Source organism: Rhipicephalus microplus, chromosome 8 (genome assembly GCF_043290135.1).
Source record: "Rhipicephalus microplus isolate Deutch F79 chromosome 8, USDA_Rmic, whole genome shotgun sequence".
Taxonomy (NCBI): domain Eukaryota; kingdom Metazoa; phylum Arthropoda; class Arachnida; order Ixodida; family Ixodidae; genus Rhipicephalus; species Rhipicephalus microplus.
This window is the reverse complement of record NC_134707.1, coordinates 18,002,093-18,028,421: the sequence shown is the minus strand read 5'-3', so window position 1 is coordinate 18,028,421 and position 26,329 is coordinate 18,002,093. Positions and strand designations below refer to the sequence as shown.

Below are 26,329 nucleotides of genomic sequence, written 5' to 3'. Positions count from 1 at the left end.
ATGTGCTCTGGTGCCTACTTCCGCTGCCGCTTCTTTTCCGGGCGTACTATAAGTCCTGCTCAACTTCGGAAAGGGTCTGGCGCATACACCTCTCCCCCTTCTTATACCCGTGACCAGTCACCTCGTCTCCACCTCCCTTCTCGTCCACGCGCCCAGCGCGGCCTCACATTGGTTACCGCCTCTCTGAAGCGCTCTCTGCGGCCAGTGCCAGCCAGAAAAAAAAACCGCTTCGTCTGTGCCTGAGGCAGTCTCTGCGGCCAGTGCCAGCCAGAAAAAAAAATTACGGCATATTCACGGGGTGAATGATGATGAATGGGCGAAGCTCCGGGGAGATTCATCGGTAAACTGTGAATCTTCCGTGTAATTCACCCAGTCGATCATCATGTAAAGACGTGAGAAACGCTGTGTGTGTATATACACAAATCAACTTTTATTTGTTCTTACACGATGGATGGCTTGCGATGTCCCTTCATTATGACGGCTTTATGGTCTGTGAAATGAAGGGAGAGTAGTTCCTGTATGGGTTGCAGTGGGCAATTTGCAAATACTAGGTCTATGCATGTTCCTCGGATCGTGGTAGGTTTCATATGGTCAAACGATATACGTCTGAGTGCATATCTAGAAGCCATATGTTGGATAAGCCAATTATTGTCTATGATAGCCACGTTAAAGTCTCCAAGTAGTACAAATGGTCCATTCTTGTATTTGTTCTCATAATTTCGTAACGCAGTGTCTATGAATGCCTTGATGTTCCCGGTCGACAGGTTGGGTGCGAGGTACATGGTCATGAGGACGATTCCAGAGTCAAAGAGTTTGATGGCTGCATATTCTCCGTTTTGGCTTTGACTCGTGAGTGGTAGTCTGAGATCTTCAGCCGTTTCCGTTTGCCTCGCGTAGATGGCGACACCACCTGCAGGACGTTCTGATTCATCGGTACACACGACGGGAACGTATCCTTTGATGAACAATCTCGTCACGTTCCACGTCTCGGTAAAGCGTACACACGACGGGAACGTATCCTTTGATGAACAATCTCGTCACGTTCCACGTCTCGGTAAAGCACAGCACGTCGACTGCGGTCAGTATGGGGTCCCTTTCTATGTCAAGTGCGTGGGCATTGAGAGAGCGAACGTTGAGGAGGGCAATGGTAAACTCGTTGGAAGAGTCAACGTCTTCTCGCAGAGATCGTTGATACTGCTGCGTCACGGTCGGTAATCGATGTCGGCCTAGACGTTGAAACTCGTTCAGCATCGCTGTGTCCTCGTTCTTGTCTTTATGGTAGAACCGCTGGTCTCCTTTTGCATTGGTGAGGTAGAGGTTATTTACGTTGGCGCAGCGGCTGAGCGCGACGTACACCAACTTCTGGGGGTGCGTTTTATTATATTCATAGACAATTGACGAGTACGTTCCCCTTTGGGACTTGTGGACCGTAATGGCACTGGCCTGAACGAGGGGGAGCTGCCTTCTCTTGCAGGCAACGCCAGTCTTGCGATCCAAGGTTAGGGTGGTAACACGAGGTTCGATGGGGACCCAGAAGGCGTCGATGACGTGACCACTCCGCTTGGCCTCGTTCACCATTCGCTTGGACCGAAGACGAGTAAGCTTACCCGTGGTTGTGGCGTCGTCAAAGTGTAACCAGAGGCGTTTCGGCAAGTCGCCGTCGTTTACCGCTCTCTCGCACACCTTGAGAATGCCAACGGCCCCATTGACGAGACCGTCTATGACGTCAATGTTGGTGGTAATCATGTACGGTTTGCCGAGGACGATGAGAATTTCGTGAGGGAGGTTTGCAAACTTGGTGTGTGACATTTTCTCAACTTTTGCGATTGCCTTGTTTAGAGCGTCTTGGTTGGCGCACCCCAGGTAGGTATCTTCGGCTTGCAGTGAAACGACTTCTCCTCCTCCTCGCTGTGCAATGAAAGTATTGAATTTGTTGACCTCTTCGTTGGAGTAGAAGAGTCGTATCGCCGAGGACGCACGAACCAAGACTTCTTCTGTGGTGACGAAGCAGCTCTCGAGTAGTCGGACCTCATCGTCCTGAAGTGCTCTTCCGTCTCCGATCTTTGTGAGCAGAGCCGAGAAGGAGGCATCGGATTGTCTGACGACTTGGACGAGCGGAAAGTAATCGAGGTAGTGCCATTTGATTGTGGCCCCGAAGAGCCCACCCGCTTCTCTGCACCTCTTGTACACCTCGTTTGCGCGGACGGGTGGTAACTGGCGCAAATCACCGCACATGAGGACGTCGAGGCCTCCGAAGGGTTCGTCTAGCTTTTGGGTGATTTGCTTGAGGCGACAATCGATGGTATTGAGGTTATCAGACGACAACATGCTAACCTCGTCAACGATGATGCACTTGACGTAACGGAAAGCAACTCGAAAGGTATTCAGTTCGCTGTCGCCCAATCCGAGGTCCTTCTTGTTGCGAGTGAGCTTGAAGGCAGAGTGCACGGTGGTTCCGCCTACAGCCACGGCCGCCTTTCCCGTGCTCGCGCAAATGACGAATGCATTGTATGGACCTGCATTATCGTTATAGCGGTTGTAAACGTCCATGACGAGCTTTAGGACAAACGTTTTACCGCATCCCGCAGGTCCTGTCAAGAAGACGCGCAACGGAAGTGCTCCGAGTGTCGTTTGCCTGTGGATGATTTCTCGGAGCAACTCGTACTGCTCCGCATTCGTCATGCGCATGAGTCTGGTATATTCCTCTCTATCCATGACGTCTTGCCTTTTGCGCACGGCAGCACAGGGACTGGTGTCTTTGACGGCACGCATCAGGTCTTCGTTGGGCAAGAGGTCGGCGTCTTCGTCGGCGGGAACGGCGGCAACGACCGCGGCGTCAACGGCGGCCGCATCTTCTTCTCGTTGCTGCTGTATCCTGTGCTCTTCAATCAACTGAGCCACGATGTCGTCGTCATTGCCGATGTTGTATTGGCGATGTTTGGTAGCAATCAGGTCCTTGTTGGCCTCGAACGTCTCGAGGTATTTATTATGATCGAGAACGTCGACAGCCTCGTTCCTGAACGGTACGTAGAGGAGGACCTGCTCTCTCATGTAATCCTCCGGTGGATCTGCGGCACTGTAATGGCGGTAGCGGATGATGATGGGGTGCTCGCGAAGACCGTTCCGCGTTTGTACTTGCTTGCAAAGTCGGCAAGGCAAACGTCTTCCATTTCGGGCGGCCTGCCCTCGTACCTCTGGACGATTTTGAGCTTCCAGACGTCGGTGGACGAGGCGCCAACGTTTGCCAATTCCTCGTTGGTCTTGCGTACGCGCACTCGTTCCTCTGGGTAGCACGTGGGTATGTAGACGACCTCACGACTCTTTTGCGACATTTTCTGACCCAAGAGGAACCAGGCCGCCTCTTGCGCCGACATTTCGACCCCTTTGAGCATGGTCACTCCCAGAGAGCGTACGATGGCAGAGTATTCCATTTCTGGCTTTTCTTCTAGAATTTGCATTACGGCCTTGTGTAGGTTGGACATGCCGCGATCCGCCTTGTTGACGTAATCGACGACATACGTTGCACAGGCGTAGTGGTCTAGGATCACCTTAAGATCCATGTTGGAATCTAGGACCTTGGCGATCCAGGGGTTGAAGGGATTGACCATTTTTTGCGCTGGGGTGCGACGATGTAGAACGCAGGGACGCGTAAATCCGGCTCTCAAAATGTCCATGTATTCTGCGTCGGACCGAACGTCGAAGGTGGCGAGAAAGTCTTCCAACGAGACGAACGATCCCCTCTCCAAAGCGTCGTGCATCTTTTCGTACCGTTGCTTGAGTTTCTGACGATGTGCCTTCTCGGCCTCGTCCTCGGTCGGAGGAAAGGGGACTACAATCCTAGTGTCATTACTGGGCATGAACGGTGCTCCGGAACGGCACTTGGTGCGTCCCCGCTCATAGCAAGTGTGGGTATGAGCGTGCAGCTGGGTCCTGGGTCTCTTTAGAAGGTCTGTGTCGAGCGTGAGCAACGATTCGACCATTTCCAGCGTGCGCGGCATGTTGCCAGACACTTCCTCTTGCGAGGCGTTATCGAGCCACAGAATGGTGTGAATGTGTGCGCTACCACGCTGTTGGAATTCGACCCGCTTGAAGAAGTCTACCACAACATAGGGCTTGAACGGGGAGCATCTCTTATCTTTGAGTATGTTGAGAATCACATTGAAGATTCGATGGGTGTAAATTGCACACGCAACTGGGTCGTTATTGACCAGTTCGACGCGTTGCATGGAATTCAATTCTTCCAAGGCTCGTGCCACCCCTTCGGCACCCACTCGCAAGCGCTCCAACGTTTCGATGAGTCTGTCCCAGTGCAGTTCCGCGGCAGAGAGCGTGAGAAATGCGTGAGGCTTACCCAACTGGCGAATCATGGCGAAGAGTTCCTTTCTTCGATCTTGCCAGTATTGTACGATGTTTGGTATGCCTCTCATGAAGCCGAGATCTCGGCCGAGGACTTCATCCATGAAATGTGCATTCTCAAGTTGCTGCTGCGTAATCGCCCTGGTGATTGCGTTGGTCCTGAACGTCATAGTCTTGCTGGCAACGTTGTGACGCATGACCTTCATGGCCATGTAGAAGACGTGATCGGGGCACACTCCGCGACGATCAGTACGACGAATCTCGCTACTCGCCTTTGTGAAGGGGGTCGGTCTGGGTCCGGTGATTCTACGAGGTATACCGAGGTATATTTGAGGAAACGACAACTCTTCGGCATACTCGTCAAAGAGCAGGGAGATGGGAGTCTGCCCTTCACCGGGCGCCACGTGGAGACTGTGCGTACCTTCGATTAGACCTATTTCATCAGCTGCAGAATGCGCCGCCTTTCCCGCCACAGATTCCGCCGCAACGTCGCCGCCGCTGTTGACGCAGTTAGTGATGACGCAGGCTCCGTCGTCAAAGATCATGGTATGCGCCATTGCGTTGAGTGCAATCGCCGCCTGCATAGGTTCTTCCAGGTCGGTAACCTCCGGCGCCGGCTCAATCTCGTCGTCGTCCACGTCACCGTCGTCTTGCACGTTCGCGAGGCGGCTCCAATCAATTTTGATTTTGAGGTACTTGTATAACGGAGAATGCTCGAGGTGTTTGAGCCACTCGTGGATGTTACGTTTCTTAACGAGACCTTTCTTATACGACGGTTTGCACACGAGCCGGCGCTTGAGATGAACGTCGATGACCACGTCGTCCGGAACGTTCCGAGGTAGGCATTGAACCGTGTTGGGGACGTTTATCGGAACGTTAACCACTTGCCCCTTGATGCCGTACTGTCCGCTTCCGTGCGTCAACCGCCTTATGCTCATGAACGGTAGACGAGGAGCGATCAGTCGTTCCTCAACGGGGTTCAGAGGCGGCAAGTGATCCGGTTTGGGTGGGTACGTGTAGCCATAAGATACGCTCATTGGAGGCACCTTTCCCGCCACTAGCGAATTCTTGCAGCTCGAGCAAACATTGTAGTCACCGCCACTGCTGCTGCCGCCGTCGTCGGCGGGGAACTCGCGCCGAAGCACGGCAATGGCATTACCCCGAGCCTGGTCGTTCTTGATGGAAGATATCGTGACTAGACTGTTCGAGAACCACAGTCTGTCACACACACCACAGCTATGGCCAAACGAAACGTCCAGGAAGTCGCGCTTGAAACGCGCGTCGGCACCTTCGTGTTCTTTCTTGGCGCGTTTTGCAGAAGCCTCTCGAACTCTCGCTTCGGGGTTCGCCTGTCGATACGCACACTTTCTCGCCGCTTCCCGTTGTGTGGCGTTCGGCAGGTCCTGTTCACGCCGCAGCCGTGCCGCTGCGGCCTCTTTTTCACGTAGGGCAGGATCTTGGTGGCGGCGTCGCGCCACTGCAGCCTCTTTTTCACGTACGGCAGGATCTTGGCGGCGGCGTCGCGCAGCTTCACGGAGCGCTTCTGCCTCGCGCGCTCGCACATTGGGATTCTGTCTGCGAGCGCGCGCTGCTGCCGCCTTGCGCTCTCTCCGCTGTGCAGCCTTATCTATCCGGCGACTCCGAGCGCGCGCCAACAGCGAACGGATTTTATTACAACGCTCCCCCTAGCGTACGTCGCCGCACTAAATAGAACGATTGCCTTCAACCAATGACACGCCCCATATGTGACATCATTCCTATTTTATAAGATCTCGCGTCTTTCATCAACTACAAGTACCGCTTTCTAGTTTATAACATCTTGCATCTTTTCATCATCAGCTACAAGCACCACCATCTAGTAAACACTACAAGAACTAAACGAGAGGTGGCTACATACAGGAGACGGTACCGCCATCTAGTGAACACTGCAAGAACTAAACTAGAGGTGGCTACATGGATGGATGGATGGATGGATGTGGCTGTACCCTTTAGATCGGGCGGCGGCTAACGCCACCTAGCCGTAATACTTAGTGAACTAACCATAACATTTAACTTTTTTTTTCCTTTAAATAATGAAGTTGAGGATTCGTACTTCGCAGTGAAGGGTTTAATTTTCACTCGTGCCTTGACTTTAGCCACCAATCAGATAACCTCCTTCTAGTTAAGTCTACCCGCTTAAAGTCTATTTTGCCCTCACTGTCCCTAAATCCCAGTGCTTTGAAAAACTCTGCGCCATCATCCTGAACTATAAGGTGAAGCCCTTTACAGAACATTATCAAGTGTTCGGCAGTTTCTTCTTCCTCTCCACACGCACTGCATACTGTGTCGACCCCTTCGTATTTGGCCCGATATGTCTTGGTTCGCAGTACTCCCGTCCTAGCCTCAAACAGTAGAGAACTACCCCGAGTATTATCATAGATCCTTTCCTTGGCAATTTCCTGCTTAAAAGTTCGATAGATCTCTAGTGCGGACTTCTTAATCATGCCCATTATCCACATGTCAGTCTCCGTTTCCTTCACTTTTTTCTTAACCGATAGTTCTTTTTGGTTTGGCCACCTGCTGTTTTCTAAGTAGTTACCAGTCAACTTCCTGGTTCACTTCCTCCATTTTGTATCGACATTCTTCATGTACAAGTAGCTGAAAACCTTCCTAGCCCAACGCTCTTCCCCCATTTCTCTCAATCGCTTCTCAAATTTTATCTTGCTGCTAGCTTCCCTGCACTCAAATGATGTCCATCCCATATCACCCTGTACTCCCTGATTTGGTGTATCCCCGTGAGCTCCTAAAGCAAGCCTACCTATTCCACGTTGCTTAATTTCTAATCTTGCTTGAACTTCTGATCTCATGCAAAAGACCGCATTGCTGAACGTCAGCCCAGGAACCATGACCCCTTTCCATATTCCTCTCACAACATCATACCTATTGTAATTCCACAGTGCCCTATTTTTCCTGACTGCTGCATTCCTGTTACCTTTAGTCGTCACGTATATTTCGTGTTCCCTCAGATACTCGGTCCCATTGCTTATCCATACGCCCAGATATTTGTATTTATCTGTTATCTCTAGCGTGACCTCTTGTATTCTAAGCTCACTACCTTCGTTGTCATTGAAAATCATGACTGCTGATTTTTCCCTACTGAATCTAAAATCTAACCTATCTCCCTCATTACCGCAGATGTCCATCAATCTCTGCAAATCTTCCTTGTTGTTGGCCATTAGCACTATATCATCTGCGTACATTATTGCTGGTAGTGCCTGATCAATAAGTTTTCCATGTTTGACTAAAGAGAGGTTGAAGCCCAGTCCACTTCCCTCTAATTTTGCCTCTAATCCTTGTAGGTACATCATGAATAATAAGGGTGACAGGGGGCACCCCTGCCTAAGCCCCCGTTTTACCTCTGCAGGCTTGGATACCTGTTTTTCCCACTTTATAACTACCTTGTTACCTTCATAGACACCCTTTAAAAGATTAGTGACTACATGTTCCACGCCTAGTGTGTCCAGTATTCCCCACAATTCCTCTTGAACCACACTATCGTACGCTCCCTTTATATCCGAAAATGCTAGCCACAGGAGCCTGTGTTCTTTTTCTGCTATTTCGATGCACTGCGTCAGTGAGAACAGATTGTCTTCCAACCTCCTGTGTTTCCGAAACCCATTCTGCAGTTCCCCCAGCACCCCTCATCTTCTATCCACGCCTGCAGTCTTTCCTTTATAATCTGCATCGCCAGCCTGTAGACCACTGATGTCACTGTTATAGGACGGTAGTTGTTTATGTCAGCTTTGTCCCCCTTTCCTTTATAGATCATGCTCATCCTGCTAAGTTTCCATCCATCGGGAACTTCGCCATCGATTATTATTGTACTCACTGCCTCTCTCAAAGCCTGCTTAGACTTCGGACCTAATGTTTTTATCAGCCTAATTGGAATGCCATCTGGGCCTGTTGATGTACTACTAGGAACCCTTTTCTCAGCCCTTTCCCACTCTTGTTGTGAAAATGGAGCCATTGCACCACTTGATTCGTCTTTGTCTATTGTGGTGCATAAAGTACTTCTTTGTTGAACTTTTTCTGTCACCCTTGTTCTTATATATTCAATAGCTTCGTCCCCTTCTAGCCTAGCACCTTGGGCTGTAGTTATAAAGTTCTGCTCTAGGCTCGTCTCATTTCTTAGGGAGTTTAGGTGGTTCCAAAATTTCGCAGCTGCCTTTCTATCTTTTTTATGTACTTCTGCCAGCCACTGAGCTCCCTTCCTTCTAATCTTTTCATTGATCAGAAGGGATGCATCCCTTCTACAGCTTAGAAAGGTTGCCCATTTTCTTTCCACATCATCTGTCGGTTCACCCCGCTGCTTAGCATGTCTGTGTTCCCTAGAGGCTTCCTGACGTTTTGCTATGGCTCTCTTAACTTCCTCATCCCACCAACTTTTGGGTTTGTGTCTTCTTTTCCGGGGTGACTTGTCACGCGTCTTAGCAAGCTCTATCTCAAAGAGTCTAATTAGATTCGTGTATGTCCACACTGTCTTATTATCCTCCGTGATTACTTTCTCTATTTGTTTAGTGGCTATTTCAATTTGCCTTTCTGGATAAAAATTTTCCTGTAGTTGCTCATCTTGTCTCCTTCACACTTTCACTGCTCTTCCAAAACTTAGCTTGATACGTTTGTGATCGCTACCCAGACTTCTGGAGCCACCTTCATCTATGTGCATTTCCCTGAGCTTATCATACATCCTATGTGACATCAGTGCATAATCTATCGTCGACTGAAGCCTTCCTACCTCCCATGTTATTTGCCCTTCACACTTCTCGGTACTGTTGCAAATGATCAAATCAAGCCTTTCACACATATCCATGATCATTTTGCCTGTCGGGTCGGTATACCCATCTATATCTTCTATGTGCGCATTCATGTCTCCTAGTATAATTATCTCGCACTCTCTTCCTAACTCCTGAATGTCCTTTGATATACACTCTACCATTGCCTGGTTTTCCTCTCTGGCCTTTGCTCCCGTCCACAAGTACACGACACCAACGAGTGTCATTTGACCTGCCACTTTCCCTTTTAGCCATAAATGTTCCTTGCACTCCTGCTTGACCCTTTGCCAGTCTGTACTTTTATGAATGAATGCCCCAATACCACCCCCCTTTCTGCTACCTTCTGTTCTATTACAATACTCCCACGCGTAGTCCGGATTGTTCAGAGGTTGTTCCATGTCCCTGAGATGTGTTTCTACAAAACCGTATACCATCGGCCTCTCTTCCCTTACCTGTTCTTCTATCTCTTCCCACTTCAGCCTGTTCCTACCACCCTGCATGTTAATATACCCTATGTCTGAATTGGCTCGGCGCTCGTGGCTACGTCTATTTATGCCCCGGACTCTACGTATCTTAGATATTGGTTCCACTTTGAAATCGTATCTGTCCATACCACCTGTCGAAGAGTCTCCCTGGTTGTTTTCCTCGTTACTAGCTATCCTGCACCCCGAAGGGCTCGCTTGCCCCCCAAAAAAGCTACTGCGCGTCCTGCAAGTCGCCAACCCACCTCATGACCTAGCCGCCCATCGAAGTGAATTCTGTCTCGTTGAAAAACCCCGCACCTATGCACCTCTCTGTTTATTTCCACCACCTCAAAGCCTTTCTCTCGACTCATGCGCCATATCTCTTGGTTTGCGTTGACCACCGCTCTTTGCAGGTTGCTATCACGCACCGGTACCTCCGGTATCGTGCATATCACTACCTGCACCTTAGGAGAAGTGGCGCGCATGTCATCGACGCCTTTCGCCAGTGTGGCTGCTAGTCCTGCTGCATCTTCATTTAGGACATTGTTTAAACCGCCTGAAATTATCACGAGGTTGCGTCTATCAGCTGTTGTTTTGAGCTTTGCGCTCGCTTGCTTCATGACTGCTTCCAGCTTGCGTCCTGGGAACGCCCCTACTGCAACCCTCTTGTCACCTCTTACCCTCTCTTTGATGGCTTCTGTGCGTCGATTTAAATTTGAGTCCCCGGCGATTATCACATGCTGTGACTTTTCCGCTGGAGCGTTCTGCACCTGGGGGCTACTTGCACCTGTGACGCCGGCTCTTTTGTTCCCTTCCTGCCCCACCACTACCTCGCTGAAGCTGGGCCTTGCGACAGTTGAACCGGCTAAACCTGTTTTTTCCAAGCTTGCTTGCTTTTCCTTCTCCACCTTTCTGGTTGCCGGTTCCCTACTGTTCTCTCGGTAGGTCGCTTCTTTGTTCAGCTTCGCTAGCACTTCCTCGGCGGACTTCAGTCTTTCTCCCATTGCCCTCGTTTTTTCTTGCTCTGTCGCCAACGCAGTCTCGAGTTTGGCGATTCTCATCAGCAGTTCACTCTGGGCAACCATCATTTTCTCCATTTTTTCCTCGACCTCACATTGCCTACACTTCGCGTCAGCCTCTTCTCCATCCGCTTCTACGCTTGGGTCCACTTTCAAACCCACTCCACATCCTGAACACTTTACAGTCTTTTTAACCATGCCTTTCTGACACCAATTGTCCCTATACTCGATAATTACTAAACTCGAGCCCTGCACTACGAAAAAAAAGAAAAAAAGTCCAAGCTCTACTACAAAAATTTGCGTGTTCAATGTACGCGCACCTCCCCAACGGGGTGGCAAAATAAAAAAAAACAAAAAAAATCAAACACACACACCCGCACTAACTAATAAATACCTGGTGACTGGCCCCCGAAAAAGCCGTACCATAAAATAAGTGCTACGAAGATTTCAACCACTGCCTTATAATTATAGAGACAAGCTCAAAACAGGCAACAACACTTATCTGCGCAGTCGATCCGGAGCGCTCAAAAAACACGTCCATCCACCTTGACAGCCTGAACTGAACTCTACACACAGGGGACGGTACCTCCATCTAGTGAACACTGCAAGAACTAAACTAGAGGTGGCTACATACAGGCTACAGGGGACGCACAGCCCACGCCCTAAGGAGCTTCGCCCCTAAAAAAACCGCTTCGTCTGTGCCTGAGGCAGTTGCGCCATCTATGGGTGTATCTGGGAAACGGAGCATGACACGACGGACACAAATCTATCGTGAGGCCCAGCCCTATTACAGCTCCCAGCTAATCACAATATTTCCATTACAGGAAGCAGTTGAATTTCCTTTATTATTGATTCACTCAATTGGTCCTTCTCTTACGTAAAATGATGCTTTGATAACATATGTATCCGATATAGCTATTCAATTGAACCATCAATTTGTATCTTTTAGGAGACTGCTTATCAATATTTCGAAAACTAGGAGTAAATGCTCGTTCAGATATACTGTGCTCTATGGCCACTAAAGCCCGTATTCACAAATCAGCCTTATCCGTATCTGATGTTTTGCTTAAGATAACTTGCGTCTCTCATAATCATATGGTGGTTTTGGGACGTTAAACGCCACATATCAATCATCATTGCTTAAGATAACTACAAGATTTTCTTGTGATTACTTATCTAACTTGTTTATCAAGCGTATTAAAAGCACAACATGGGTAAAGAAAACGAGACACAAGGATCATGCTGGTTTATTAATATGTATCCCAGAAATGAAAACCTTATCAGTGCCTCATAATCCGCCAGGCTTTACAGCGACTCACTTTGCAAACAAAAAACTACGCATTTGCTCTTTTTGTCTTCTAATTTCATCGCAATAAAACCAGTCTACTTTTCAATTACAAGCAGGCATTCTCTTTCGTATTACGTCGCAGAAAACTAAGATATTTAAAATGTGTGCGTCTTGAGCTATATCGTGACATGATTCACATCTGTGGCGTCAATATAAAGTGCGCCATATTTCGCTTTGCTGTTGAATGCTCTAGAGTGAATTTACCTGATTTATTTATACACAAATGATATGAATATACTGTCATCAGGCAATAAAAGATAAACCACGAATTTCACCTTTCTTTTGTAAACAATGATGAGAGAGAGCAAAATTATCAGAAAACAGACTTACGTTCGCTTTCATGCTAATGAGCACCTGCGAATCTACGTAAACTAAGTGTAGTGTACGAAAAATGCGCAGGTCAGCGCTAACATTTACTACGTGTAGCTATTTAGAAGAACCTAAACGCAATTGTAACCATAGTCATGTGTTGAAAGCTGCCCGGAATGGCGCCAAGTTGTCGTTGCGCCCCTGAGATAACACCTAGTAAGGCGATAACCTCAGGTGCCTCTCAAGCGCGACGAGCCACCGTCGACGTCATCACTAGCGGTGCAAAACTCCACTAGAATGTGATGATGTCACTCCACTACGTTATTATGACGTCATCAGAAATTGTAAATTCATCACGACGTCATCCTGACGTCACGTGATGGCGTCAACACATTACGCCGTCGCTTGGTCGAAGACGGGCGGATCTCTGAGACAGTGGAAAGTCGGTTGAGGTGGGAGAGGTTGCCAGTGCCTTCGATCCCGGAGGCCGCGTAAAACCGCGTTGGTTGCGGAGAATTCTCTCGGGGAGGGGAATCAATACGATTGACTGAGAAGAAAAAGAAAACAATAGCTTTTGCCATCCAGCCGTCTCAGGTAGTCGCGTAAGGAATCACGTGGGTTTTTAGCGACACCCTATAACGGCAGGTTCCCTACATAACTAAACGCGGCACGTAAACGGTAACTGTCTCACTAACTCAGTGCTAAGGACAGTGACATCTGAAAGCTCTTTTTTTTTTCGTTAGATGCGTACTTTGACGGCAAGGCATTGTTATATACCTACTAAACAACCCTAACACGTATACACATTAAACGGTACGTTGTTCTATGACGCAGTCATCCCACTTTGCTTTCTTTTTCGAATCCCCTCACGGTAGCTAACGCTAAAGCTAGCTTACTCGGTCGTACGTCTAGTTGTAACGCCGCCCTTTAATTTTTATTATTGTGCCATCATATTGCACACCTGAGTGGCAAGGGAGTCTCGTGATGCTAAGACGCCAGCTGAGTTTAAAATGACGTTGTATTCAGGTCTTTACAAACTGCCTGTTCATCTTCCTTTGTGTCAGCTCTCTTTGTCTTTATGAGTTAAAACTTTTTGGCTACTGCCTTACTAATTCTTTTTCCTGGACCTACTTTCACCCACGTGCCGAGCATGTTCGCGTCATTCAAGGCACGCAGTTTGATTGTATGAAACAGCTGCACGTAGGGAAAAAGGAACAGAAAAAACGCCCGCACACGTTCTTTTCCTCTACACCCAAGAACTTGGATTTCTTTTATCTTAATGGACTTGTCGACTTTTGTCTACCCTGAAGCACACAATCATTTTCTTCGGGTGCAAGCGTAGCCGCTTTGCTCCAAACCAGAGTATTTCCCAGTCCTCCATCTTTAGGTCGTGGTGTGCCGATATCGCAGCGCAGCGCTGGCAATGATCAGATTCAACCCTGCCCGCCTAACTTGGTTGGCCGCGATGTTCATCTGGTGGCTGTGCTTGCGGGTACCGTGGCTCCTGGACCTCGCAACTAACGCGGGGTTGCTGTTCGTGTTCCTGATGTCGGGCTACTGCTTGCTGTGGTACGCTCACCGGGTTCTGTTCAACGGATTAGTCGATCCCAAGGGAAAGTGCGTGCTCATAACAGGTACGACTGGCTACTTGATTTCAACTGCCCGAAGGTGCACTGGGGTTAGTTGTTAAGTGGGACGCCATGATTGAGCAGTTTTCATCAGAGCTGTTCTTCCAGCACTCCGTTACGCATGTTGGACTCGTGGATAAAAACTTGTTGATAATGTCATTCACACAGATGTTTCGACTGGGGACCGGCTCCTATCAAAAGCCGGTTTCCGGTCGAAGCGTCAGTGTAAATACTACGTTTTTCAGTGTCACTTTTAACTCGCATCCTTGACCAAATGTTTTAGGGGTTACAAGCATGCGTGCGCGATACCAAGTTGTGTTTTCATACATATAAATCTATGAGCAAACGAAAGGCAGCATGGTTAGCAAAAATGTCATTCTTAGTTAGCTGTTTTGTACTGGAGAAAGTCCGAAGCAAACGAGGAAAGATAAGAGAGATAAAGAACGTCATAATTAACAACATCAAACTGCCTGTGTCGGCAGGTGTCGCAGCGATCATGAAGATGCTCCCATAGTCACGGAGAATGGGGTGTCCCTCTGAAACATACAACTGAAACCTGCAAAGTTTTTATTTAGCACACAGTTCAGTACCTCTTGTAAAAGCTCCTAACAGACACATGCACTGACTTTCATATATAACAACAGAATAATTATAACCAGAAGAGTCAGGAAAAGCTGAAATCGCAAGGAGGCATTAAAATGGTAATGTTCATGCAACAGCTGAACATTTTTTTCCTGTGTGCTTCGATCTAGGCTATTCGAAGCCTGTCCTGTTTAGAATTTCCTTGTTACACGTTATAAAAATTCGCCATAATGATGAAATGTCTCCCGCTATAAATATTCGATTACCCAGTACCGGAACAGATTGGACTGGACATAACTTCATTCAGAACCTGCGAACTGGCGGCCTGACCTAGGTGACCCGGATGCTTGCGGTAAGGTTTCCCACCATTTCCGGGCGGCCTATTGGATGGCCCATACGTGGTTTTCTAATTTTGAGCTAGCCAGAACGTCACTCCAGTGCTCCTCAAGTAGGTCATAATTTGCATGATGAAAAATGTGTGCGCCTCTTTATAGGACGTGTTTCATCTATGCGTATTCATGCTCACAAAAGCCAGCCAGCATCTGGAAATTGCCCGAGCAGATGCGGAGGACATGCTCGTGATTTTGAGAGTTTGCCGTTTGTGAATTACTCCATGCTACTTCTTCTGCTGATTTATCGAAGTTTTTACTGAGCACATGTGGGTGTATTGCTCTTGGTTTACCGTAGTGTGTTAACATGTAGTGGATTAATTATATTAGTAGCGGGTGTACTTCTCTTGGTCAATTGTAGTGTGCTAACGTGTAGCCGATGAAACAGGGCAATTAATCACATCACCTGCATACGGTAGGTGCCTTTCTGCTCAGACCCAAACGAGACAATTGCCTTATACAGCTGTATCTGTGAACTGCTGCTCTGTTTCGGGGCCCCTTCGAGATATTTAACTGCACGCAGATGCATAGGTTCTGCATTTTCCCAGAGGAGATGGGGAGACAGTTTGTTCGGCTGAATGTATTGTGCATTGAGTGACGTACACAACACTCACCATTTGCTTTGTTATGAAGTAAAGCATTCCATCATAATGGTGTATTATAGTGATTTCCACTAAAATGTCCCTTACACGTGGCGCGGTGGTATGTCATACTAAAGGCTGAATTGATTGATAGGCTGGCATATAAGTGTACCTCCAAACCGTCGGTTGCCCTTTTCTCTCTGGACTTAGCCTATCTACGGTAAGATACCTGAATTTGCACAGTGCTTGTAATGACGATGGTTGAAAAACGATGTTGCCCATACGTATACGTGGTAATAAACATCGTTGAAAGTTAGCTCATGTGTGTATGATGTATTTCTCAGTCCGCGTTATTAAAGACGATATTCTTTCTTGGGGTACTTCAACACAAAAATTTTGGTCTGTCTGTCTGTCTGTCTGTCTGTCTGTCTGTCTGTCTGTCTGTCTGTCTGTCTGTACATTTATCTGTTTGTCCGCCGTAACGATACCCCAAACGGCCAACCACATCCGCAGTGCCCACCAATATTGCTCAAATTTCAGCATTCATACTTGTGCGATTGCCAAATGAATCATTGCGCATATCTGAGGCACCATAACAACACGTCAATATTTTCTATGTGTGTCTCTATACTAGAGAAAGCATACATGAGTAATTCTAAAAACCGTAGCGTTTATCACGCTGCGCTAACAATGCGACGCGATGCTCAAAAAGGCAAGTCTTTCAAATGATTTGCTAAGACGACACGCTTGTGGCACCTGCCAGTTGCTTTAAATTCTACACCTTATCACCTCCGAGACAGGCGCGCACGCCTTCCTTCGTTTTCGAAGATGACTACCAGATAACGCTCGTGTTTAACATGCGAGTCCATGCGCTCGTCACCTTCGCTGCACGGATCGAGACTCTCTAACGCAGAGCCTCCAGAATACAATTCCCCAATTTTTTCGCGCAGGACATCAAATAAACATTTTGTTCACTCTTTCGAGACGCAAGATTATCGTCTTTTAACGATATTTGCAGTGAAATATGCCGATACGGGGCTAATGTTTTGTATGTTTTAGAACTGTTCCTAACACCCGTTTTTTTCCCTAGCCCGCTCTGCTCTCTTCCTACCTCTTGAGCTTCAACCTACCATTTTCCGTCACCTATCAGTTTCGACATGGTTACGTCACACGTTTTGCCTACTTGTGACGTTCTGATTACGTCATAAGGGCAAGTCATACCTCAATAATCTTTCGCACCGCAGCTGTGGACGTTCACTGTCAATTTTCGCGTTTTATGAGGCTTGCAAGGCTTTCCCCTTAATAAGGTGCGAAATAATTTAACGCAGGATGCGACACTGGCTTCGGGAACATGCTTGCCAAGCAGCTGGCGGAGGGAGGATTCTTTGTCTACGCCGGCTGCTTGGACGAGAACAGCGAGAGCTCGAAGCTGCTGGGGAGCTCCAAGAACATCCGGGTATTGCAGATGAACGTCACCAAGGAAGAAGAGGTCGCTCGAGCCTTCCAGACTGTGCTCAAGACGCTTGACGGCAGGAGTAAGATCGTAGTGACATTAAAACAAGCATGACCTGCAAGTACTATGTGGGGATCTTAATGGCGCAGGGGCGAAATGTGGTCAAAGAGCGCCCCGACTGGCAATGCAGTGTTTATTGTGACCAATTATTTGTGTTGATACGATCCTATATCTTCGTAGAGTGGTCTAAAACATGCGGTATACCGAAGAGAAAGGGTATATTTACTATCAAGTAATGACAGTTCGTAGTAAGCAGGAATTGAGTGTTGAATGAAAGAGAAGCGACCATGATACGCTTCCGTAAGCCTCCTTCCGTCCTTCGAGCTCGAAAGCCGGGAGCAAAGTGTTTTCTACGGGAACTACCACAGCAGCCACATCTTTAAAAAGGCTGTTCTGCTGACCACCTGGAAAAAGTGCGCTCTTTTGTGACTTACAAGGATTCACTTAACTGAAATTAGTGTTCTAGCGTTTACGCTGTCATATAGCCCTATGTATACGACTTGAATCATTGCGTCAATACAACGCATTTTTCATTGCTGTAATTCATCGTGCGTTAAGTAGAGTACAAAAAGAAAGTCGGAATGTCGCTAATGCCATTGGCTAAAAAAGTATTTGTTTTTTTTTTCTGGGGAACGAGAGAGATAGAACTGTTTGTGCAGTCTCAGCTCGTTGCCCACGCCTACATCTGACCACCACGGTAATGACAAATTCTTCGTAGTGAAGTGAGGAGATAATCATATAATATAAATTATAAAAGTGAACCGACTTGGGATGAGTATTGCCGGTGATAGTGAGACAAAAGGGGGCAGCAAAACTCTTCATTTCGTTCAGTTTGCCCTGTTACAACTGTGACTGGCACAGATACAAGGGCGATTGTGACTCTCCACTCGTAATATACGTTCCTTCTCTCCCTCCCCCCCCCCTTTTTTTTCTGCTTGAACATGTAGACCTGTGGGCTGTGGTCGCCAACGCCGGTATCGGTACCATGGGCTACATCGAGTGGCAACCTCTGAGCCGCGTCCGCTCCGTGTTCGACGTCAACACCTTCGGCGTTCTTTCCGTGTCTGCCACGTTCCTGCCGCTACTCAAGAAGTCTGGCGGAAGGCTAGTCCTCATCAGCAGCATTCTAGGTCTGTATTCGTGTTTTACTGCGAAGCTGTACGCGGCTATATGTTCTAGAGGATCTCGTCCGTAGACAAAAGACACGTAGGACAACGATATCCGATGACCATCGAACCTCACCCCTTCGCCACAGGTGCCCCTCGCCACAGGTGCCCCTCAACATAGAGCTTTCTAAAGCAAAGTAAAAAAATAAACTCTAGTACTGCAATCGTTCAGTCACCATGGAAACAATGGGTAGTACACAGATTTGCCTAGTCTTCGTGCTAGCGGGCTTTGAACGCACTTGTGGTTTTGCTCATTTATGTGTTTTGGTTTTGTTTCGAAAAAATAATCGGACCGTCATGAACTTCGTGAGCTTACTTGTACTGGGAGGAGGAGGAGGAAGCAATAAAAAGGGAGAGACTGGTGAGCGCAAACAGATCAAGGTGGTGAAGCGTTAGTATTGCGGCAAACCGGATTCAAGCCAGACGGAGCCGAAAGGAGCCGAAATGACGAAGATCGGAGAAATGTAGTAGTACCCATCATTCCCTTGCTGGCGGAAGCACCACGTGTTGCAGCTCCCATAGTCGCTCTTCCGTAGGCCAGAGTTCGCTCTACTGTATGTATATGAAACTCTATGCCCCTTGCCACAACCGATTGCTCTTTCACAAGTGTCGCGATACTCGATGGCGCCACTTCCTATTAATCGTTGGGCACCTTTGTCTCGTGACGTAGAGTTCCAGCTGGTGCCTTTATCAGCAGTTGCGCTTTGGGCTTTTTATAGGATGGACGCACCTCGTTCCCTCGAACGAAGAATAGCGAAAATCGAAGGAACTCCAACGCGCACGGAAGGACAAGTGAGCGCGAAAATGACGTGAAGTCATCGTACGTCGAGGACGCTGAATTCCAATCTTCGCAGCATTGGAAGGGCTCTGACTTTTTTGTCTGACTAGCACACTTGCTTGAAATTATTGACCTGTAGTAAAGATCTGCTAGATCATGTGGCAAGGCTATGACAAGAAGAAACAGAAACATATGGGAAGAACGAGCTCGACCCGGCATAGTGGTCTACCGGTTGATGCGCGGTCGAATTTTGATGTGGTAAATTGATAAAAGTCCGTATGTATGTAATTAGGTGCACGAATCTAACGTGGTAGAACTTTTCAGAGCCCTCCACTATGAAGTCTCTCCTAATAGATTCGCGCTTTCGGAAGCTAGGATCTCAATGAAATTTTAAAAAATTCACAGCATATCCACGCAGTGAATCATGATGAGCGAAACGTTCGTTCATCCGTGCATCCGTCCATGCATCCATCCGTCCATCTATCTATTCGTACGTCCGTCCGCCCATCCGTCCGACCGTCCTTCCGTCGGTCAGTCGGTCGGTCGGTCGGTCGGTCGGTCGGTCGGTCGGTCGGTCGGTCGGTCGGTCGGTCGGTCGGTCGGTCGGTCGGTCGGTCGGTCGGTCGGTCGGACGGTCGGTCGGACGGTCGGTCAGTCGGTCGGTCTGGCTGGCTGGCTGGCTGGCCGGCTGGCAAAGAGCACGAGCTTCGATGACCTTCCGCGCCCACCACTCCGTTTCATCCATGCCCCACCAACGATCCGACACGTACGGCGACAATTCAGGAGACCGAGAGAGGCGCTCATTCCCCGCACCTAGGCACAGACCGCACTGCAGGGAATAAGAGAGTAGCGGCACCGTGCCGTCTAGAATATCCTCACTAAACTGAAATTCGTATGTCATTCTAGGAGACAGGGCAATCTATTATACTGTTCGGGAGGTACTGCTGGTTACGCCTGGCGCAGGATAAGGTTAGACTAATTGAAGCTTCGCTCCTAAAGCTTTATTTTTGTCCTGTAGGACACGCTTAGAGCGTATATTGATCATCTCCCACGTAGGGGCCGACAGAGAATACCTGGCGGACGCTTCGAAGGCCTCCTAGATGGCCCATTGCTGGTCGGCAAGAAGTGAGCTTTTGAAGGGCATCTCCCACTTGTTTAAGGTAGAGCCGGGATGCGGTAGAGCCAGGATAGAGCACTTTTACACTCCCAGAGCACGCATGCGAGTGTCGCCATGTGTCTGCACGAAATGCACCTGTCACTGGTGTACGCATCAAGATAGAAAACAAATTATTATAATTTGTTAGTTTTTTCCAATCAATGAGTACGGCCCTGAAAGACAGGGGTTAATCTCAGATATCAGGCTGAGGCTTTCGTGGTGCAGTCTGCACACAAAAAGAATCGTGTTGAGGATAATGATGAACGCACCACATGACTACATCTCGTACGTGTGACGATGGATCCACTATAGGTGTAGTCGTAGTACATACGCACGGGTGCAGTTTCTCAGTTTGACGTGTCTGCACCTTGTTCTGCGCAGGCCGAGTGACCCTTCCAGAGTGCTTGGCGTACTGCATGACCAAGAGCGCCTGCATAACGCTCGCCGACGGCCTCCGACGCCAGTATCTCAACAGGGGCGTTCACGTGTGCACCGTGGAGCCCACCGCCTACAGGTTTGTACATGTGCAGCCAAATTATTAGGTGAAGGCCTTGTTAGTAGGAGTGTGCAAATAGACAATTTCAGAACCGACTCAAACATGAATCTAAAAGTGATGACACTTAATCGAATACAAATACAAATCAAATACTAGTGTAATGTTTTTTTAATAGTATAAGCCAACAGCGATAAGGTGGCAACTTTCCAAACAGCCTAAGAATTCCTCAACATATTATTTGAAACAAATGTTCACAAGCTTTACTATGGTGATAAACTCGAGCAAAGTGGGGTATTGGGCTAGTTGGTTTTTTTATGGCTAAACAAATTGCGCTACACTTGCTGCGGAGAATGAAGTTACTTAGGAGACAAGAAATGACGATTACGTTAAACCGGCAGCAACTTTTAAATGAAAGCAATGCTCAAACACTATGCCCCGCCGCGGTGGTCTAGTGGCTAAGGTACTCGGCTGCTGACACGCTGGTCGCGGGATCGAATCCCGGTTGCGGCGACTGCATTTCCGATGGAGGCGGAAATGTTGTAGGCCCGTGTGCTCAGATTTGAGTGCACGTTAAAGAACCCCAGGTGGTCGAAATTTCCGGAGCCCTCCAATACGGCGTCTCTCGTAATCATGTGGTGGTTTTGGGACGTTAAATTCCACATGTCAATCAGTACTCAAATACTAAGCAATTTTCATAAACTGACATCAATTGATGTTCATGCTCAACTGGTGCTCATGCTCAAGCGCACGTGCAGTCGACTTGAACAGGTTTGACACCACTACATAGATTTCAAGATAAACGGGTGTGCGCAAATAAAGACGAGTACACAGACAAGACAGGACAGGGACAAGCGCAAATAAAAGATGACCTTAATTTGTAGTTCTGGCGTTCCCATGCCGCCAAGTTCCCACAGGTTGCGTGCACTCCCAAGCGGTTATGAACTTGGTTCTGCCGAGCGCCAGGCCAGGAGTGCGCTTGTACTTATTTAGCCACAGGGTACTCGGCGGCAGCCGAGCACCCTGTGGCTAAATACCCTGTGGCTAAATGGTGCCCTGTGGTACCCTGTAAATGGTACCCTGTAAATGGTACCCTGTGGCTAAATACCCTGTGGCTAAATTGTCTGCCTCCCACAGCAACGACGGATGCTCAACTATTTCACCAAGGCTGTTGTGGATTTAGGCCCGCCAAGGAGCTTGTCAGAACCTTGTGGGGTTACCTTCCGAGATGACTACCCAGAAAAAACCAAGCGCCAAGTCCTTACCTATTGGCTTGAGGCATTATCCTCTACCGATTGGGAAAAACCAGAGGTTGGCATTGGGAATTAAACCTGGTACTTCCCGCATTGGAAGCGGACGTTCTAACCATGTAGCCACCGCTACTGTACAAAAGGTTATATAGCCCGCCAAACGATTTCCCTCCGCTTATACACGGTTAAACCAGAGCCGGGCACATTCCCAGAAGAGCGCAAACAGCCCTTATCTGTCAGTTACGTTGGGTCCACGTGGGCTTCCCACCAAAGTAGAATTCCTTTTACGTACAGTCTGTTTCACACTTGGGGAAATCTCGGACCGCATGATACGTGGTGCGGTCAGCGCTGTACCCACGTGCCACCATAGCAAATGGTACGACTCAACACTACGGCCATTCAAGTGTCTACGCATGTGCGAGCTGCTGCCTATACGCAACTGAGGCGCTCGCGGCACCGCGATTTGTGAGTTTCGAGATTTCCTCCCAAGTGTGTACCCAACAGACTGTACACGGATACATACATGGCATGGGCTCGCAATTGTGCTTGTGCCTGTCTTATCTTTCCTGTATCCTTGTCTTTATTCGCGCAGACCAGTTTACCTTTAAATATAAACCAACTCGCCCAGGTGCAAGTTTTAGTGAACCACTAGATAGATAGGTCGTAGAAAGCTTCAAGTTCTCTGATAATCTAGATTCGGTCAAGCTTCACGGCGATAACAGCGTCAAAGAAAATCCAACAGCGGCAAGCATTTGCAATCTGTGCGCCATCCAGTGGTCACTATTGACAGACGCGTGCATCTGCTTTGACAGCACTGAGCATATGTGCGCCTGTCCATGGCTGATAACTGGACGCTGCGCGCTATACCATTGCGCTGTTGGAGTTTCATTTGACGCCGATATTACGTTTGCAGCATTATACAACATATGTAAATTAAACGTGGTCTGCTGAAACAGTGGAAATATTGTTTTCTTTTTTTCTTGAGTACTGCCAAATTATCAGTCTGAAAAATCAGCTGGTGAAGCCTGGTTCAACGGGTGCTGGAGATGATGAAGGCCTGCGGCTACCTGTATTTGTGAGGCCGCCCACCTTGAGCTTACAGAGGGTTTGCTCAAAATAAAAGTTTATTCTCTCTCTCTTATGATCTTTAAGCATCTCACTGCAAATGTACCGACGGTGTGCCCAAAGCACACTGACCCCGAGTAACACGACGTTGGTCTATGACACCTCATTACGTCATTATCACGTGCATATGGCGAACACTTGTGACCTCGTTATGACGTTACGGCAGAATGGATTCGGAAGATAAGAAAAAAAAGAAAAGAAAGGGTGAAGTTCGTCTATGGTTGCGCAAAGCTTGACACAGTGAAGCTGGTATAGATCCTCAGCTCGTGGTGCTGCCGCACGGGAATCGCAGCGCCGGCAGCGATAGGATACAGCGCGCTTGGCCGAAGAAGCGGCAGCCAATACGCGGTGACGGGCAGCTACGGAGTACGCGCAAAGCTTGTCACTCTGAATGTGTTGAAATTGCTGTCCCCAAGCCACAGTGTTTAAGAAGCTGTGGAGGTCACTACGGCAACGGCTCGGCGGTGGCTGCTCCTTGACTTGCCTGCAAATCGGCTACTTGTAGTCCAGGTGGCGTGCTGCTTTGGCTGTTACTATGGCAACGGGCAGCAGCTGTTTTTCTTAACGGACGTCTAGGTTTCACAGCTTCACTGTTGAATGAAAGAGGGGTTTTGACTTGGAGCCATCTGAAGCGAATGTATACGAAACCATGTCAATATCGCAATCAAGCTTGCATTGTTTATAGCGGCTACACACAGACTCTTCGCAAAGGCAGTCTGAATAACGCAGAGTTTCAGGGCAGGATGAAAATTTAAAAAATGAAAAATTCTTTAAGCGGAGGCGTCGAGCCAATGTTTCGACAAGTGGTCAAGTCTTCTTGAGTTGCAGTCTGAAGGAAGACAAGTCTCCTTGTCCAAACGTCCAAACCTTGAATTCAGCCGTGAACTTGAGTCTGTTCAAGCAGTAGATTACTGTATCAAGGCAAGGACACCGATGCGCGTATTGCTCTCTAAACACGATGCCTTGTGTTCTTCTGCCACGCAGGACGGCCATAATGGACCACGCGAAGATGGAAGATACCTACGACCGAGACACGGCTCTGCTCCCGGAGGGCATCCGCAGCGCCATCAACCATCGCTCCGTCGCGCGCTCCAAGCTCACGGCAGCCGCGCTGCATTCGTTCATCACGAGAGACAACGTGCAAGAGGCCGTAGACGCCATGAAGTCGGCCGTGTGTGAACGCCTTCCACGAACGTCGTACAAGCCCGGTGGCCTGCGGGATGCCGCCATCCGCTTGTTTTTCGACTTGACGCCCACGGACATCGTCGACGAAGCCGTGGAGGCGGCACGAAGAATAGCGATACTCACCTGGAAGAGCCGCGGTAACACGCGTCCTTCATCTTTGGGCTGATCCGCGCGAGTTTCGAGTCCCTTCTTTTTTCAAACGTGTCATTATTTTAGCATAAGTTGTTATTTCAACATTGAAATGTGAATCATGCTAAGTTACCTGAAAGCTGTCACAAATGGTACTGGCGAGCGGACAGTGCACCGGCCTCTGTTAACGCTTGGCTTGTGTTCGTCTCAGTCGAAGCACGGCCTTTCACAAACATTCCGTTAAATTTTGAACTGCAACATAACTATAATTCCTCCATACGTCATCCCTCCGACGTACATTTCGCACCGCACCATCCACCCCCTCCAAGTCTCCCGTTAGCGCACTAGGACTGCTACCTTCTCCGCATCCTTCTTTCCGCGTGCTGTGAAGGACTGGAACGACCTCCCAAACCACGTCGTCACAATCACCTGCCCATCAACTTTCGCTAAAAATGTAACAACTCATCTGTGTCAGTGAAACTTTATGGCAATGTATATACCCAAACCTATGTAGCAATATTTTATACTTTGAATGTAGCAAAAGTTTTATATCCTGTATACCAACCACTTATGTGGCAAACGTTTTTTATATCCTGTACATCCACCCCTTATGTAATACCCCCTTGTGGGGTCTTTAAGGAAATAAAATATGATGATGATGATGATGATGATGATGATGATGATGATGAATTCTGTCTTACGGCCTGTGCAATTGAGTTCAACGCAGTGGTAGCGTTTCTCCGCTGTTAGAGCCGCTTGCTTAACGCTAAGGGCGCAGCGACCTTGTCATAGTTATACGTATAGTTATGGACTTTTTTTTTCATATGCTACACACGCCATGGTTGAGCAGTTTCGTGTGGCTTGTCGAAAGCCGTGCTGCACATTTCGAGGGGCATCAAACTCGCATGGTACACAGCTGGCCCGCTGTAGAAGGCCTGGAAGCTCCTTGAGTGATGTGTCACGTGGGATGGCGCTATACTCGCATGAGTTCCCTAGTCCGTCCATTCGTCCGTCCACGCGTCCGTCCATCTGTCTGCCTCTCGACCCATCCGTAGCTTATGCTACGTATATTTTGGCATAACCAAGCTAAGCCGCTGCTAAGTTTTGCGGCCGGCACTGCTTCGACCTGGTGAGAATAAGCGGAGTGTTCTTTTCACCCGGTCAAAATAACAGAAACGCTATTTTCACCCAACTTGGCTTGCATGTGTGGAACATTGCGTCTTTTAGTCAAAGTGGGAGACGAATGCGACAACGTAGAGTAACGTCACTTAAAAACTCTTTTTTTCGCTTTCTATGTATCGGACATTTATGAGAGAGATTTGTCATCAAATATGAGAAAAATGACAATACTGACTTTCAGAATGGCTTAAATACGGATGCTGATTGTGAAATAAACATTTTTTACTCCATTGTTATGTTCGGGCTGCATGCGGCGATCGTAAAACTAATGCTTGAAACGAGTCACAACTATGTAATTTTCCTGAGCAAAGCGTTATCCAGGGAAAGTTGCAAGAACTAAGTGTGAGTGCTATTTAGCAAAGTGACACAACTGTCTTCCTTGTAAAGTACTAAACAGCTCCTGAAGTTCTGAGAATTCTCGCTTGATGCCTTGCGAAATTCAGCAAGGGCAAAAGGAAAAATGTCTGTAGTATTTCTCGTGCAGAGATTATCCTCATGGTCGATCTCAGGTGCTTATCAGTCAGCCTCAACTAGAGAGCTGACTTTTTCACTTAAGGTAAAAGTATCGGCTTCAGACTGTTTTGTGCAGGCTTGGTCGCTAAAAAAAAAAAGTCGACAGGACACGTGTTTCAGACCTCTCATTTGAACTGCAACCAGTGCTCAGTGTTGTTCTCACGTCATCACAAGGTTGCAAAAGTATTAAGGCAGATTTTCAATAGAGGTGCCAAGGCTCACTGAAAAAGTGTGAAACTGAACGGCCCTTTTTGTTTCTTTTATTATCTCTTTCTTCCTCTTTATCTTTCTTCTTTCTGTTATTGCTGTGCCCTTTCGTACAATTTATTTATTTCTCTATTTTCCATTCCATTCT

General features: G+C 48.0%; 2 protein-coding genes across 2 annotated transcripts; one reads left to right on the top strand and one right to left on the bottom strand.

Moving 5' to 3' along the window:
* Nucleotides 1-3,047: 3,047 nt before the first annotated feature.
* On the bottom strand, nt 3,048-13,688 carry LOC142769361 (uncharacterized). The gene is made up of 3 exons (XM_075872537.1): nt 13,611-13,688; nt 13,439-13,501; nt 3,048-6,041 (listed from the first exon to the last, which is right to left on the bottom strand). Exons 1-3 carry the CDS (start codon nt 13,686-13,688, stop codon nt 3,048-3,050), a joined length of 3,135 nt encoding a protein of 1,044 aa, XP_075728652.1.
* On the top strand, nt 12,749-24,951 carry LOC119165220 (17-beta-hydroxysteroid dehydrogenase type 6). The gene is made up of 5 exons (XM_075870366.1): nt 12,749-13,941; nt 16,816-17,022; nt 17,948-18,130; nt 20,482-20,614; nt 23,953-24,951. The coding sequence occupies exons 1-5, from the start codon at nt 13,731-13,733 to the stop codon at nt 24,317-24,319; spliced, it is 1,101 nt and encodes a 366-aa protein (XP_075726481.1). The 5' UTR covers nt 12,749-13,730; the 3' UTR covers nt 24,320-24,951.
* The last annotated feature ends 1,378 nt before the right edge of the window (nt 24,952-26,329 follow it).